The sequence below is a fragment of the Xenopus tropicalis genome, chromosome 2 (assembly GCF_000004195.4).
Source record: "Xenopus tropicalis strain Nigerian chromosome 2, UCB_Xtro_10.0, whole genome shotgun sequence".
In the NCBI taxonomy this organism is placed as follows: Eukaryota; Metazoa; Chordata; class Amphibia; order Anura; family Pipidae; genus Xenopus; species Xenopus tropicalis.
In genome coordinates, this window is record NC_030678.2 from 106,855,579 (window position 1) to 106,871,011 (window position 15,433).

The window sequence follows — 15,433 nt, forward strand, 5'->3', positions numbered from 1 at the left end:
TAATTTCAATATACAGTATCTTGATACAATAGGTCAACCTACCAATATTTTTGGGCCCTAAACCGAATTTGCTGTGGGGCCCACTAACATCTAATTACACCACTGAACCTTGTCAATACCTAATACTATCAAACTTGATGAATTACTATCATGCTGCCCAAAAAAATGCCTCGCCACACTGCTTTTCTCTTTTTTTTTTATCATTTCAAAAACAGATTTATTATTTTTTTAAACTTTAGATCTTAGTTCTTCAGTACTCTTCTTTTCTGGTCATTCAGCTACATATTTGTGGCTGAATTATGTAGAATGTTTGTAAGGCTTTAGCCATCTTCATCCTTAGAATTTTGTTATTTAGCATTTAAAGGAGAAGGAAAAGTAAAATCACTGTGTGATGCCAAGATGTTAGGCACTCCCCAGTGACAATTTTTTTTGACGTGCGTCATTTTCAACATTTTGAGAATTTTTCTACAAAACGGGACAGATTTGCTCTTCACTAAGAAAATGTCTAAAGAGAAATTCTATAATATGGCTGAAAGATAGTAAATACAGAATTTGAGGAATTAACATTATATTATGGGATTTCAGTAATTTAAATAATCCAACATTTTCTGTGCAACAGGATATTCGAGGTGGCCTCATCACAAATTACATTATTAATACCATCATGTGTATTGTTTGTCACTCTTGCAGAAACCAAGGAGCCTCTCTTCCGTATATCAAGCCAGAATTCCTATTTGAACCTCTTGATTATGAAAGGTGGCTGCAAGTGCAGGTATGGGTAAAAAGCTAACAAACCATCTTATATATTTTTCATGTAAACATATAGGATTAATATAATAAAATCTCAAAATTTGCACCAGGTCCTGTACCTATATCAGGCAATCAAGATTTTTTTAAAATTAAAACAGGTAACCTGTAATTGCTTACTAATTACTATGGTACAGGTATGGGTTCCCTTATCTGGAAACCCGTTATCCAGAAAGTTCTGAATTACGGAAAGGCCATCTCCCATAGGATTTTTAAAAATGATTTCATTTTTCTCTGTAATAATAAAACAGTACCTGTACTTGATCACAACTAAGATATAATTACTCCTTATTGGAGGCAAAACAAGCCTATTGGGTTTATTAAATATGTAAATGATTTTTAGCAGACTTAAGCTGTGGAGATCCAAATTACGGAATGATCCCTTATCCAGAAAACCCAGAGAACAGATTACAATTCTGGATAACAGGTTCCATACCTGTACTAGATCTGATGCGATGTTACTGACTTAATGACATTTTCCTACATACTGCATGTGTAATGTAGAATGTGGAGTGGACAATTATTTTTGTATTTTTTTGTATTATTTTTTTTTTGGTTCTAGTGCTTGGTACTGCTCAGCAGCAACACTGGGCATCAGTCAAAATCTGTGTTTCCTAATGCAATTCTCATGTGGAGAGAAAGGGTTTACTGTTAAATCTAAAACCACTGGTAATGTTTACCCAGCAGTAACTATTGTTAATGCTCTGAAAAAATTATAGATGGTTACTAAATTAGCTCTTTACAGTATTTTTTAAAGGGAGCAGCAGGTTATGTGCCAGAAGTCATAATAAAGTATACTCCATCGGTAGGGCTAAACTGAGTTTTATATTACAGTGTGACTAACAGACAGAAAATAAGATATTTCTTTGTTCTGATTGTAGTCATTTTATAATCTTAAAATTGTACATTATTGCCCCTCAAATATATTTGATCATTATAAAGATAGTGAAGGGATGGGCTATTATATTTTACAGAAAAGATACTGAAGCAGGATTTTAAAAAAATCCAATAATTGCTTCTTAATAATGTCTTTAAAAACCACTTAGGAATAGGATTCCAGCAACCTTGTTCATTTCTAATGGCAAGCATTAAAATAATTGCATTTGAAGAGATTGTTAGATCTTTTCAAACAGATTGTTGCTATGTAGCAAGGCAGAGCTTGTTCCTGTCCAGGGTAATTCAGTTTTTTCTTCCAAAAAGTATCATACTATTTTGAAACTGTGGCTATTCCGTTCGTTTTCACTGTTTTAGAACACAGTGATTTTCAAGAAGGTCATAATCCTCAAATAAAATAAAACAGCCATGATGATGATAATAGTAATTTTTGCAGGTCTGTACACAGGCTTCATTATCTGCAGCGTACAGCTAACTTTAACAAAAGAAAAGACTGAGTCACTATGACCTTCCATAACATCTTGCAGAATATTGTTGAAGAGAAAAGCATATGATTAAGTTATAGTTATGCCCAAAAACTTTTTTCACATAAGAGAACAAACTTTAAAATAAAGACTATCTGGTCTGTATAAGCTATATTCATAGTATTTTCAATATGGGGACTAATTAAAGAGCAGCTAAAGAACATATGACTTTTGTACTTGCTATAACTTTTACAATTAAGGAAATTTCTTATAGCTCTGTATGCAACAGTTACATAGTTACATACAGTGGTGCTTGAAAATTGGTGAACCTGCTTACATATTTTGGCCAAAGTGTGGTACTAACACCTAATTTTTTGTAAATATTATTTGTAAAGGTAAACTGTGCGCTGGCAATTTTTCTTTTTGTGTACAAATAATGGCTCCTTATAGCTTCTAGTGGCTGGTCAACTCCAGAATGTGGGTTAGACCGCGCACTGGCACAAGGGTGTTTCTAGCAGCTGGTCAATGCCACAGCGTGGGTTAGACCAAGTGCTGGGGATTTTTCTGTGTTTTGTGTACAGATATACCTGGATGAATGAAATATTTTTTAATTTATTCTTCAGCCTACTTTCTATCCAGGTACTAATATCATGTTCCAGACCAATTTTCCTTAATTTTATCTGTAATCTTTTGTGTGGTGCATATCAGATACTGGAGCAAAATCTAAGTAGATTACATCCACTGCCACCCCAACATCCATGCTTCTGCTCAGCTTCTAATAAAAGACAAATTTGTCTATCAAGATCTATTACGTATATAGGCTTTTTCCCTGCTCTAATATGCCAATGACCTCCCACTGATTCTTGTGCTTAATTTTCCTTACTATTTACATATTAAAGGCATTATAAATGTTTTGCTTTTATATATATATATATATATATATATATATATATATATACTGTATATATATATTTTTTTTTTTAAATTCTGTCTACTGATGCACCGTGTTTGCCAGTTCATAGTGCACTGGTAATGAAGAAGTGAGGAGGGGCCACACCACCTCTTCACTTGCTGCTATCCTAATTATTTATGCTCTTTGAATGTATAATCAGAACATTAGGAAGGTGACCAAACCGTGTGTAACCCTTGTGCTCTTATTTGCAGCGATCGTTATTCTTATAATAATTGTTATCATGATTATTCATTTTTAGGAACAGCTTAAAGAAATGCAGAACCTAAACAAAAAGAATGTGGACAAACATGCAGAAAACAATTTGCTTGAAATAAATAGTACTACTTTTCATTCTTTAAGTAAGCGTGTTTGGATTGATATATTGCTCCAAATATACAAGGTGAGTACTGCAAGTGCTGCCTTTAAATTATAATGGAATTTCTAAACAGATTTCAACTAGTATGGTTTAGTTCAGAGAAACCTGCATTTAACTTCTGAGAAGGATTCAACAAGTTTGCACTTTAAAAAGAATGCATAGCAACATTAAAAGCTGAATCCTAGCACAGGCTGTAGAAGGTGCTTTATTCCAAATACAATAAAGATCAAAGCAGTGATGTTACTTGGTTGAAATCTTATGTAACACATGTGACAGAACCTACTCAAGTGAAAGATTCATTGCTTTGTTATGTTTATGTAAAAGAAAATGGAATCTGAATAACAGACAATAAATTCCAGACAAGAAATATTATGGAGCAGATTTATCAAAATGTGAGTTAGAGCTTAATGCATAAAAACTGACCCACGTTCTATTCATTCCTATGGGATTTTTTATCAAATATTGATAAATCTGTCCCTTTGTGTAGCAGGTTGTTGCCATGCTTAAATACCTTAAACACCTGGGCATGTGTGGCATTTCATATTCACATTATGCAGCAATATTCCTTGGACTGCAAATTTTGAATACATTTAAGGTAGTCTTATGCTCTGGCTAGCACTATAGAAACACAAGTGCTGCCCTTCAGAGGGTTGAGGCTTCATATTAGAGAGGTTTCCTGTACAAGGAATGATCCCCTTAGGCTGCCAGCTTTGCAGTGTTCCTGCATAATTTCCTCATTGATCCCTTAATTATTTTTTAATTTTTTAATTTCATCAATGAGTTATTTTATATGAGTTTTTAGAGTTCTTTATGTTAAAGGGTAATTATTATGATATATAATTAACCAATTTAAATGTACCATGAGGTAGTATAATAGGAATATACAATTTATATACCATTTTTCATTCTTTCCTCAGTCCCCTTGTAGGTGAGTTGATAACAAATACTATTGTGGTCCTGTGGGGTGCAATACATCTACTCTATGCAAGTAAAGGGAATGCGTTTATATATGTAAAGAGCGCTTTTGCTCTACCTGTCAATCATGTTGCCAGCCATGATTAGTTAGTAAAAGATAATGTTGCCTCAGTGGTGTAACTACCTTACAGAAGATCCCTGATTGTGGGAGGCCTGGGCTATTACAGGGTCTGCTGTATGGTTTAAGGTTCTTGGCCCCTTCAGCCGGGAGGGGGGTGCATGTCTAGACTTAATCATAGGGGACCCAGCTCTGTCAACTTACACTGCAGCCCTCCCTATTTAGCTGTCTTTACACTGCAGGTAATCCTCCCAAGCCACTTGGCAGTGTCTAGATAATGAGGTTTTAATCTTCTTAATCATCAAAGCCGATTTAAATAGTTCCTGTTCTATTAAAAGCATATAGTTAGCCTTTACTTAAAAGATCACCTTGATCACTTTTCCATATACTTACAGTACTTTATAGTGAAAAGCAGCAATTAATTATGTAATTCAGCAGCATTAAAGACCCCATAGTTACCATAATCTTGAGGCTCATTGGAGATTAGTAAATCCAGGTTGAGGAAGCCAATGCATGGAAGATGTCAATAGAAATCATTTATGCTGCTTTTCATCTCTAAACTGTACTGCAGCATGTCATAACTATCATGGGTATTCTAGAATAAGGTACAGGTCCCTCTTAACCACTGTATGCCGTTAAACCCTAATGAAATTATCAGGTTTCATTTCTATAAATTATAAGTGTGCAGAGATAGAATTACTGACAATTCTTACCAAAGTAAATTGAAGTATACCATTTCTCATCATTTTACCATTTTAAATGCTGCAAAGTCCTGTACCTGTTGCTTGTGGATCTTTATTTTTTGTGTTTAATCTTTCTAATCTTTATAATCATTTCAACTGTATTAGTACTTATGAACTAAGTATACTTATTTTTCATTTCTGTCTGCCAACTTGCTAAAAAAAAGTGTTCTTTGCCTTTTCATGCACTGCAGTATTTCCACATTATTTATGTTTATTACTAGATGAAATTAAGCATGTCATATCACATACAGCTCTGGAATATTGTTCTTCAGAGGGGGTTGTTAAGCAACAAATGATGCATTTTGGGTATATGACATTTTTATAATTGATCTGATATACTTTTATTTTCAAGGTATTGATTCTCTCTCGTGTCTCACAAAAGAAAAGTGATGCTGATTATGTTAGTGAGACTATGCCAAAAATTAATTCTGAACCATTGTCAAGCAATATATACTCACCTTCAGAAAGAATATTACTTTCTTGGCTCAACATAAATTATGAGAAAATGAGAAAAACTGTATGGAAGGATTGTCAAAAAGGTATCTGAAAAACAGTATAACCACATAATTTCACAATCCAGTTCAGAGAAAGCTTTTTATATGCAGTATAAATGTTTGATTTAAATGTATTAAAAATGTATCTGATTTGAATGCATTAATATCTGTTTTAGGCTTTTGGCATATGGAGCAATTTACCTTCTGTGACAACACAGGGGTATTACTGAAACACACACCTTATACTGCAGGGCTCAATACATGGTTACAATACCCCATGCAGTGTGCAAAGTGGAAAAAAAAGCCCACATCATGGGGCATTGTGCAAATAGCCACAGAGACCTGTGGAATGTTCCTTGAATAGAGCTCTACCTGTGTTAAACAGCACTCATTTCAAGAAGGAAGGACAGAGGAGGCACTTAGATGTGCCCCTTCCTGCCCCAAGCCTTTATGAAGTTAGGCTGCTGCACGTTCCTGCAGAGAAAAACACCCAGCTGCCTCACCTCTGGTGATCTATATCAGGCTCTGTGTTTTTGGGGATGAAATAAAATAATTGTCAGTATCCTTTTAATTGAAAAGAAATCTTAGGTTGAGCATCTCACAAATGAATAGTTAAATAGACTAGAAAGTTTAGTGTATTTTTTTTTTTTTTAATAAAAGCAATAGTTACCCTGTAGTTACTGCTACAGGAAATAATTATGTGTCTTCCTTATATTTATATTATATGCAAAGAAACATAAATTAAATATAATGTAATATTAAGAGTAATGACAGATAGGATTCATTTTCCCCTAAAAACAGAACTGTATTCAGAATTCAGTCGCATTTGGTAACCATGGTTAAATTTAGCATTTTTGAAAAATGTTTATTTCCTGAAATGTCAATGGTGTAAAGGTCAAACATGATTTACTGCAAAAAATTATTTTGGAAAAAAAATATTAGGAAATAATTCAGCACAGTTTCTGTTCAGCTAATTTGAGTTACATTCTTCTAAAAATTGCTATTCTCATGCAGCAGGATGCAGGCCAAGGAATTATAAAACTTTATATTCAGTATAAGCCAGATACTAAAGTACCGCATTTGCTATGAAAAGATAATTGAAAAAGCAGAAAATGAATGCCTTCATTAATGTGAACTATATTGTAATATATTTTCTTTTTTCCTGTTAACACAGATAAATTTGACTAAATTGGGGCAGATTTACTAAAACTCTAATTTTCTCCTTTTTTTGTTATTAAAATTTAAATAAATTAATTTCCATGAATGTCTGATATTTACTAAACAGTTTGAACTGAAAAAGTAAGTGCGGGGAAAAGTTGCTAAAACTGTGAGTTTTTAGAATTTTTGCACAATAACCTCTACTAGCATAAAAAATCCAGAAACCACTAACAATTCGGAGCAAAGAAAGATCATCAGGGAAAGGGAAGGGACTTCTACATGATCTCAAGAATTTTTAGCCAGAGTATTTTTGGATTCAGAGTTGTTGCAGTTTTGTCGCATAGTACATTTTGAAAAATATTGAAAAACCTTTTTTGGTTACTTTTAGTGCTAAAAATCTGAATTGGGGAAAAAAACTGACAATTAGTAAATTGACGCCAATTGTATGAAATATTTCTTTTCCGGATGCTACCTAAGTAAAACTAGTTTACATAATATGATGTCTGCTTTACAGACTAATATGGCAATTATGACTGATAGCTCCCTTCCCTTAGAACACTCAAGTGCCATCAAAATATAACTGTATATTTCTGGCTGAACATAATGTAATACGTAAAGTTGTTTTTGGAAACATGCTTTACTTCATGTGGCCTTGTTTTCCCCTGATATATGAATCTGGGTGATTCCTCCATAATGATGGTGTGTTACAGGTCTGAGTTCTGTCTTTGGTCTTGCCTGTTGTCCTAGCTTGCTTTCAACGTGTTTTGCATTTAAATGCACTTATTATTATTTTTTAGGTGACATTCCTCCAACAAGATGGATAATAAACTTTGACAGGGACCTATTAGATGGTCTTGTGTTAGCTGCCCAGATGGCATCATACTGTCCATTTTTAGTGAGTACAAAGTCTTCTACAATATTACCATTTCATCTTTCTTTTATAAAAAAGGGAACTATCTGCCTCTTCAAGATCTGAATGCTACTTTTGATATTTTTTGTTTAAATACATTTTTGCATGCTTTTAGTAAAAATAAGAGAGAATAAGGGGCACATTTACTAAAATGCATTTTTTTTTGTCTCGTAACGCGATATGGTTGACTGATTTGTTGACTGTTTTCCTTTGTGTACTCTTAAATACTGGGTATATCGTTTTCCTCATCCAGGTTATGTATATGTAATATACAATGATTTCTCTTTCAGATTTCTACTCATTTTACATTCATGTACACAAACCCTGAAAGCCCAGAAGAGTGCTTACACAATTGCCTTATTCTTGTTAGTGCATTCCGATTAATTAACCTTGACATAGATGTACAGGTAAATATCAACACTGGACTATAAAAGAGGATGCAGATACACATATTAAAAGCCATTGATATTTTTGTTTTTACAATTCCTATATAAATATTGTATTGGTTTATTTTAGAAAAATATGTTTCAATGCTTTGACTCGTCACATTTAATTTACAAACTAAAAATTGTCAGTTCAATATCTGTCAAGAGCTAAAAGGTCATATTTATAAAGTTTAACCTAACATTATGCCCACATAACTAAAATGACATTACTTAGCTATCACTATACACAATCAGAGCTTATTTTCTGTTCTGGAAGCTTTGCATGCAAACCTGGATTAATATAGCTGGGCATGTAGATAACCATATTGCAAAGATCAGGTTTGGTTGGCCCTTGGGCAAGACAAGTAGATCAGTAAGTATGCAGGTATTTTGATTGGCCAAGCCCTGATAACTACTTCATTATAAACATACCCAAACAGGCCTTCCAACAACCATACCATCGAGGGGATGCCAGATTAGAATTTTTGTTCAGAACAGAAAATTCTGATCAGCTCTGATCACCCATAGATGGCAGCATTTTTGTATAAAACTGCATAAAGCAAACGGCTCATGGCATTCTTTACTTAATGCATGTGTAATAAAAGGGCTTCCTACTATATATATATATATATATATATATATATATATATATATATATAGTATACAGGGAGGAGCACACCCTATACAAGTCCAAATGCCCTTGGTGCAGGTCAAAAACAAAAATATAATAGAGTGCCGCACACATAGGGACTTGATACAAAAGAAAAAGTGGTTTTATTGAAAAAATTCCAACGTTTCGAGCACAATCTGTGCATGGTTTAAGTTGCACCAGATATTCTCAAATTTTTTGTTACTTTGAAAGCAAAATGTTTGTGATGGTGATGGCAAAACATTTTAAAAGCGGTTCTGCAAAGGACAATTTTTTTTTCAACCATAATAGCAGAATCTAGAAAAACTAGTAAATTATAACAAATAAAGAGTTGATACTATGCTGTAAATTCTGGTATTTACATATGTTGCAGGGCCCTCCAGTGCCCTTTCTTATTTATGGACACTTTAATAACACCTATGAGACCTATGCTGTAACATATTAGATTTTTTTAGCAAAACTTATCCATTAAAATCCTTCTACCCTAAAGCTACTTGGCAATAGCCTTAAAAGAAACTCTACTTTTCTGTATATAAATTGTAATCCTACAACACCATTTATTTTCAGGTCCAAACACTGCCTATATATGAATGATAACATGGTGGCTTTTTATTTTTTTAAATAAAATTTTAGAATAAATGCTTTTGTTTTTCATTCTTTAAATGTGACTTTGGTAAGCCAAAATGTGGTTGAGGAAAAAACATCAGGCAATGAGAAGAGAGCATTTCTGATTGGGGGGTTTGGCATGTTACCCTTAAATCAGTTTATATAAGCTAAAGTAATAAGAGGTAGAAAAGTAAATACTGCCCCATGTTTTCACCAATGTTAATCTCAGTTTTAATGTAAATCAAGGTGTTGGGGAAATTCTATTACCGAAGACCACTTAAGATGAAAAGATAAATAGTATTTATTAATTATTTAAATAAATTAAACATAAGTTGCATGGGTTCTGCACTTTCAAGAGTCAGAACTCAGAAAAAATAGATCATAGGCTTTTTATAGACTTTTTTTTACATGGAAATGTTATGGGAGTTACTGATGGGAGTTACTGGTGGGAGAGCTTAGAGATATTGCTCCACAGCACAGATAAACAAAGAACTGCTCTTAAAGCCAAACAGGTGGCTCTGCCCTCAAGGCCAGGGTAGTACTAACCAAGGCTAGCTTGAGAACAGAATTTATCCAAGTCGGGGGGCTGAACGGGGAATCTGCATCTGCTGTTGGCAAGTTTGTAGGCATGTAGGTTGGGCATTGGACTAGACTTGTTAGCGAAGGTACACATATGCGCTAGACTATCAAAGAAAAGTAAGTTAAACAATGATACTAAAATGTCAACATATTTTGAATTAGGAACCTATGTAAATCATCTTGAAATGATTAGAAAATTACTCGAATAGCTGAAGTACTTTCTGGGAACGTAGCTCAAAGATAGTACCTATTTCATACACCATATTAAGGTGGTGAAGCTTGGGTAGACAAATATATGACTAAAATATGATGTAGGTAAGAGGGTTTAACATTTTTAGTGAACTGAGAATTTTTCTGTCTGCTGTATTTTTTGCAAGGATGGACTGCATCTTTCACTTTGCAAAGTCAGAATTTATAGGGTTATAATCTTTGTAGAATTGATTGAGGAAGTGTTCCAGTTACCTATTTGGAGCAAGTATTTTTTCTTCCAATTTCTGAGGCATATCGGACATTAGGTAGAATAGGTAGACAACATTTGAATTTGACATGCCCCTTTTCAATTATAGCTATGGAATTTTGAACCCTTTGAAAAATTAATTATAGTTAGTACTAAATGCGTAACAAATCTAGTGAATACTTAACTTGAGAACACATTTTAAAAAATAGCACTGATGGTTTTCTTTTTATTCATTAAGGCCACTGACATATGTGACCCAAACCCAGTCATGATGCTCATGTTATGCGTCTACCTGCATGAAAAATTGCCACAATATGTTCCAAAGAAGACAGTGATGTTTGATGGGGCACTTCATGAAGTTGTCCCCAGAGAAGTGAGTATTCCTGTGCCCCTATACACTAATCAACAAGAAACAATCACCTCTACTGTCTTTAATGGCCCTTCATGTAATGCAACAAAATAAAGTCTCCCTTATTCTGATAACAAGCTATATTTTTGTTGTCTGAAGGGTAGAATTAATTAGTCTAGCTATCTGTAAAGCACAACAGTTATGTCTCTCTTATCTGCATTTGCTTGCCATATAACCTTTAGGTCAGATTTTGAGCTTAAGAAATCTGTGGAGGCAATCTGTTCCAAAGTATTGCAGGTTATTTTAAAAGAGTGAAAAGAATGCCAAGAGTTCTATCTTCATTGATTTCTTTGTAGTAATTCCATTTTTCAAAGATTTTTGCAGAGATCTTTCTTTTTAGTTTTCACTGCATTTTCCACCTTGTAACTAAATGCACAATAAATGAATCAGTATTAAAAGTAAAATAAAATAGATAACAGTAACTACAAATATTTTAAAAAAATATTGTGTAATATTAGGAAAAGGAAAAGATGCTGCTTTTAGCATACTTGGCATTTACAGTAAAATTCCGAAGCATAGAAACTAACACAAAATGCAAAAACCAGACCTTTGTACACAGAATATTTCGAGAGTTTGTTTAAACTGTAATGCCTAGTAGACCTTTCATATCTAGAACAATAAAATCCATATGTATTATTGAAATGCAGCCTAGAAACTGTATTATGTTACCATATATCCTTCTTTACTCCATATAAAGGCTTTGATTAACAATTTAGAATTCTTCCTTAACCTTAAATGACTTTAACAATACACTTTCAAGCATGACTATTCTGCTTTTTTTTGCTTTTTTTGTTCAATCACAGTCATCAATAGTCTGACCTTTCCATTTTATATTGCTGGAATAGGTGCGCCTGAAAAATCCAAGCAGCAAACCACTAGTGTACAATGCTACAATTGTAGGTCGAGAGTCTGACAATTTCTTTTTACCTAAAGGAAACACAATAACGATTGCACCAAAGTAAGTAACCCTTTTACCTCTCTTTAGAATGGACATATGTGTATGTAAAATGCACAAATTCTTTTCTTTTTTGTGTGTTATTACACATTACACATGTACAGTATACACAAACACTTTTTTTATTTATTTTTTTTCATTTTACCACTTTGTTTTTAGTTTCTTTTACCTAAAAACTGTTTATTTTGACAGCCTGACTATTGGATCAGATATTCTGACCACTAATTACACTGTCATGTGACTTATTTTGTTGTTTCACTGATTTGCACGATTTTTGTGGTTTTATCGCATTTTATCCCTGTATAAGTGTTCCTAATCTGTTTTTAGCATAGCTTTGCCAGGTGTAACTTTGGTGTACAAAAATAACTTTACCTGTTTTGAATTCATCAGAATGTGTACTTTTCAAAAATATATGGTTTTCTGGGGTCTCTGTATTGTTGGGGGGGGGGGTACTGCTCATAATACGCTGTCAGGGGGCTCTGTGTGCAAAAGCTGAGTTGGCAGGCGAGAAATCCATATGCGCTATTTTCATGTTGGGGTCAGTACTTACCACAGACTTTGGTATATCTATGCATATTGGACATCAAACTGTTCAGTAGACCTTAGGTTTTCCTATTTGGGGTGACTTGCCTTTGTACGCAAGAAATTGTGTGAGATAAATTGCAAATTGCAACATTTTTAGGCGAGTTTCTGAAATGTCATAAAAACCAATAACTTTAGGAAAGCTCTGCTGTCAGGCCTGGCCTCTGGCGAGAGACCAGCAGGTAGGAGCCTTTGTATAGATAACCCCCAGAACTCCCTTAAAGGGCCAGACAGCCAAGTGAGATAAAAATAGGTAGTTTAATGAACACAAAAATAAAAGTAAAGTACAAGCCTGTGGTAAGGTAAGGTGCAGAGTCCGGCAATATGCAAATCCGTGAGCAGGCAGAGTTCAAGCAAATCCAATAATCAGGCAGAGGTCAGTCCAGGCAGAGTTCAAGCAAATCCAATAATCAGGCAGAGGTCAAATCGGGGAACCAAACAGAGATCAGGCAGGGCAAAGGCAGGGAACAGGAATCAGAAGTGGCAAGACAAAGCTCAGAAGGAACGATGATCGAGCAACTGGGTGTTGCCCGAAGAGGGTTTATATAGGCGGGTAATTAGAGAAGCAGCCACACATGTGATAAACGATATCTGTTGCGACATAAGCAAAACTGGTGGAAATGCAGAAGGCACATAAGGGCGACTGATCCCATGGAGCTCATGGAGCCTCCTGTGGCTCACCAAGCAAGTGCACCTCCAGTTCCACACACAGTCCAGGGATCGAATCCCTATAGTTCCTGACATCTGCAGATTGGTACTTTGGTGTAAAAAGGACTCTTTACCCATGTTGGATTTGTCAGAATGTGTACTTTCCAAAAATATATGGTTTTGTGGGGGTCTCTGTATAGTTAGGGGAAGTTTCTGTATAGTTAAGTTTCAGCTTTTGCATAATAATGCAAAAGCTGAGCTGGCAGGCGAGAAATCCTTATGCGCTATTTTCATTTTAGGTTCAGTACATACCGCAGACTTTGGTATATCTATGCATATTGGGCATCAAACTGTTCAGTAGCCCTTAGGTGTTCCTATTTGGGGTGATTTGCCTTTATCTGATCTTTATCATGAAATTGTGAGAGATAAATGCGGCAAATTGCAACATTTTTGTGCGATTTTCTAAATGTCATATAAATCTGCAAACTTAGGAAAGCTTTACAGCTTGGTACTTTGGAGCAAAAAGAAATGTTTACCCATTATAGATTCGGGGGGATGTGTAATTTTCCAAAAATATATGGCTTTCTGGGGTGAGTGTACTTTTTTTGTAGCATTATCCCACATAAAGGATGTAAATGTGTTGATTTTGCAGGAGCTGAAATGATAGATCATATGGGGGTATGTTCCCATTGGGTCCCCTACATGCCACATACTTAGGTAAACCTATAAATATTAGGCATCAAACTGCTCAGTGGACCCCTGGCGTTCAAATTAGGGTGTTTTATCTTGATACCTAACACAATGTGGGAGATAAGATGCTGCAAAGTGGAAGCTGTGAGGGGATTTTTGGAAATGTCATCAAAATTGCTAACTTTATAAAAGCTGTGCGGCTTGGTACTTTGGAGTAGAAAGACATAGGTACCCATTTTAGATTCGGGGGAATGTGTAATTCCAAAAATATATGACTTTCTGGGGTGAGCGTACTTTTTACTAGCTTTATCCCACATAAATGATGTAAATGTGTTGATTTTGCTGGAGCTGAAATGACAGAAATGATAGATCATATGGGGGTATGTTCACATTGGGGCCCGTACATGCCACATACTTAAGTAAACCTATACATATTGGGCATCAAACTGTTCAGTGGACCCCTGGCGTTCATATTTAGGGTGTTTTATTTGGTTACTTTATGACCTGTAGGAGATAAGATACCATAGACTGGAAGCTTTGAAGCGATTTTTTAAAAAAATCAAAAATTTTGATAAAAACCAATAACTAGAGTAGACAGACAGTTGTGCCTATTCTGGATTCCCCAGAATCTGTTCTTTTCAAAAATGTACAATTTTCTGGGATAAACCTTCTGTTAGTGGAATTTTTGGCCTTGAAATCTGAAGTATGCAGCTTTCTGGAGCAGTGCTTTGGAAATTTGGTAGTGTACTGCTGGGAGTTTTTGACCTATACAAGTGAGAAATCTCCATAAAACTATATATATTTGGTATTGGCACGTTCAGGAGACATGGGACTTTCCAAATCAGTTGTATATTAGTGCATAAAATAATTTTTGTTTCTAGTATGTGTGACATTTAGAAGCCTATATCTTGTTACAGAATTGGAATTACACAAAATTCTACCATATTTTGAAAGCTTAGGTTGTTCTGAAAAAAACGATATATTGTTTTCCTGGGTAAACTAAAAGTCCCCCCGAGGAAAGGCCCCTAAAGTGAAACAGTGCAAAATGTTCAAAAACTGTCTGGCAATACAAGTTCCGCTTTGACCAAAACGGCTGGCAGTAAAAGGGTTAATACAGCTCAAAACCTTGTTTGCCCTAGCAGTTGCTGCCTGGCATTGCTAGTTTATTATATACAAGGACTCCAGGGTGCTTCTCCATTATGGATTTGCCTAGTGCAGTCCCATTAAGGGTATAAGTGGCTTGCATATTATTACATCCCAGGTGCATGACCTTACATTTATCCACATTAAATCTCAGCTGCCACTTAGCCACCCAAATTGCCAGTTTGTCAAGATCTTGCTGCAAGGATGCCACATCCTGGATAGAATTGAGTGGTCTGCAGCAAACACTGATACATTACTCATAATACCCTCCCCTAAGTCATTTATGAACAAGTTAAACAAAAGTGGACACAGTGCAGAACCCTGAGGGACCCCACTGAGAACCTTACTCCAAGTAGAGAATGTACCATTAACAACCACCCTCTGTACCCGATCCTGTAGGCAGTTTTCTATCCACATGCAAACTACTTCACTAAGACCAATAGACCTTAGTTAAGAAAG

The 15,433-nt window shown here is 35.0% G+C and overlaps 1 protein-coding gene across 2 annotated transcripts in view; it reads left to right on the top strand.

The window, feature by feature from the left end:
* Nucleotides 1-15,433, top strand: part of cfap47 (chromosome X open reading frame 22) — a 214,872-nt gene that overhangs the window by 77,404 nt on the left and 122,035 nt on the right. For both annotated transcript variants that reach the window (XM_012957626.2, XM_012957627.2), the window contains exons 32-38: nucleotides 691-772; nucleotides 3,377-3,517; nucleotides 5,622-5,808; nucleotides 7,719-7,816; nucleotides 8,122-8,238; nucleotides 10,786-10,920; nucleotides 11,802-11,914. In XM_012957626.2, the coding sequence (XP_012813080.2) occupies nucleotides 691-772; nucleotides 3,377-3,517; nucleotides 5,622-5,808; nucleotides 7,719-7,816; nucleotides 8,122-8,238; nucleotides 10,786-10,920; nucleotides 11,802-11,914 (873 nt within the window). The remainder of the gene's footprint in view (nucleotides 1-690; nucleotides 773-3,376; nucleotides 3,518-5,621; nucleotides 5,809-7,718; nucleotides 7,817-8,121; nucleotides 8,239-10,785; nucleotides 10,921-11,801; nucleotides 11,915-15,433) is intronic.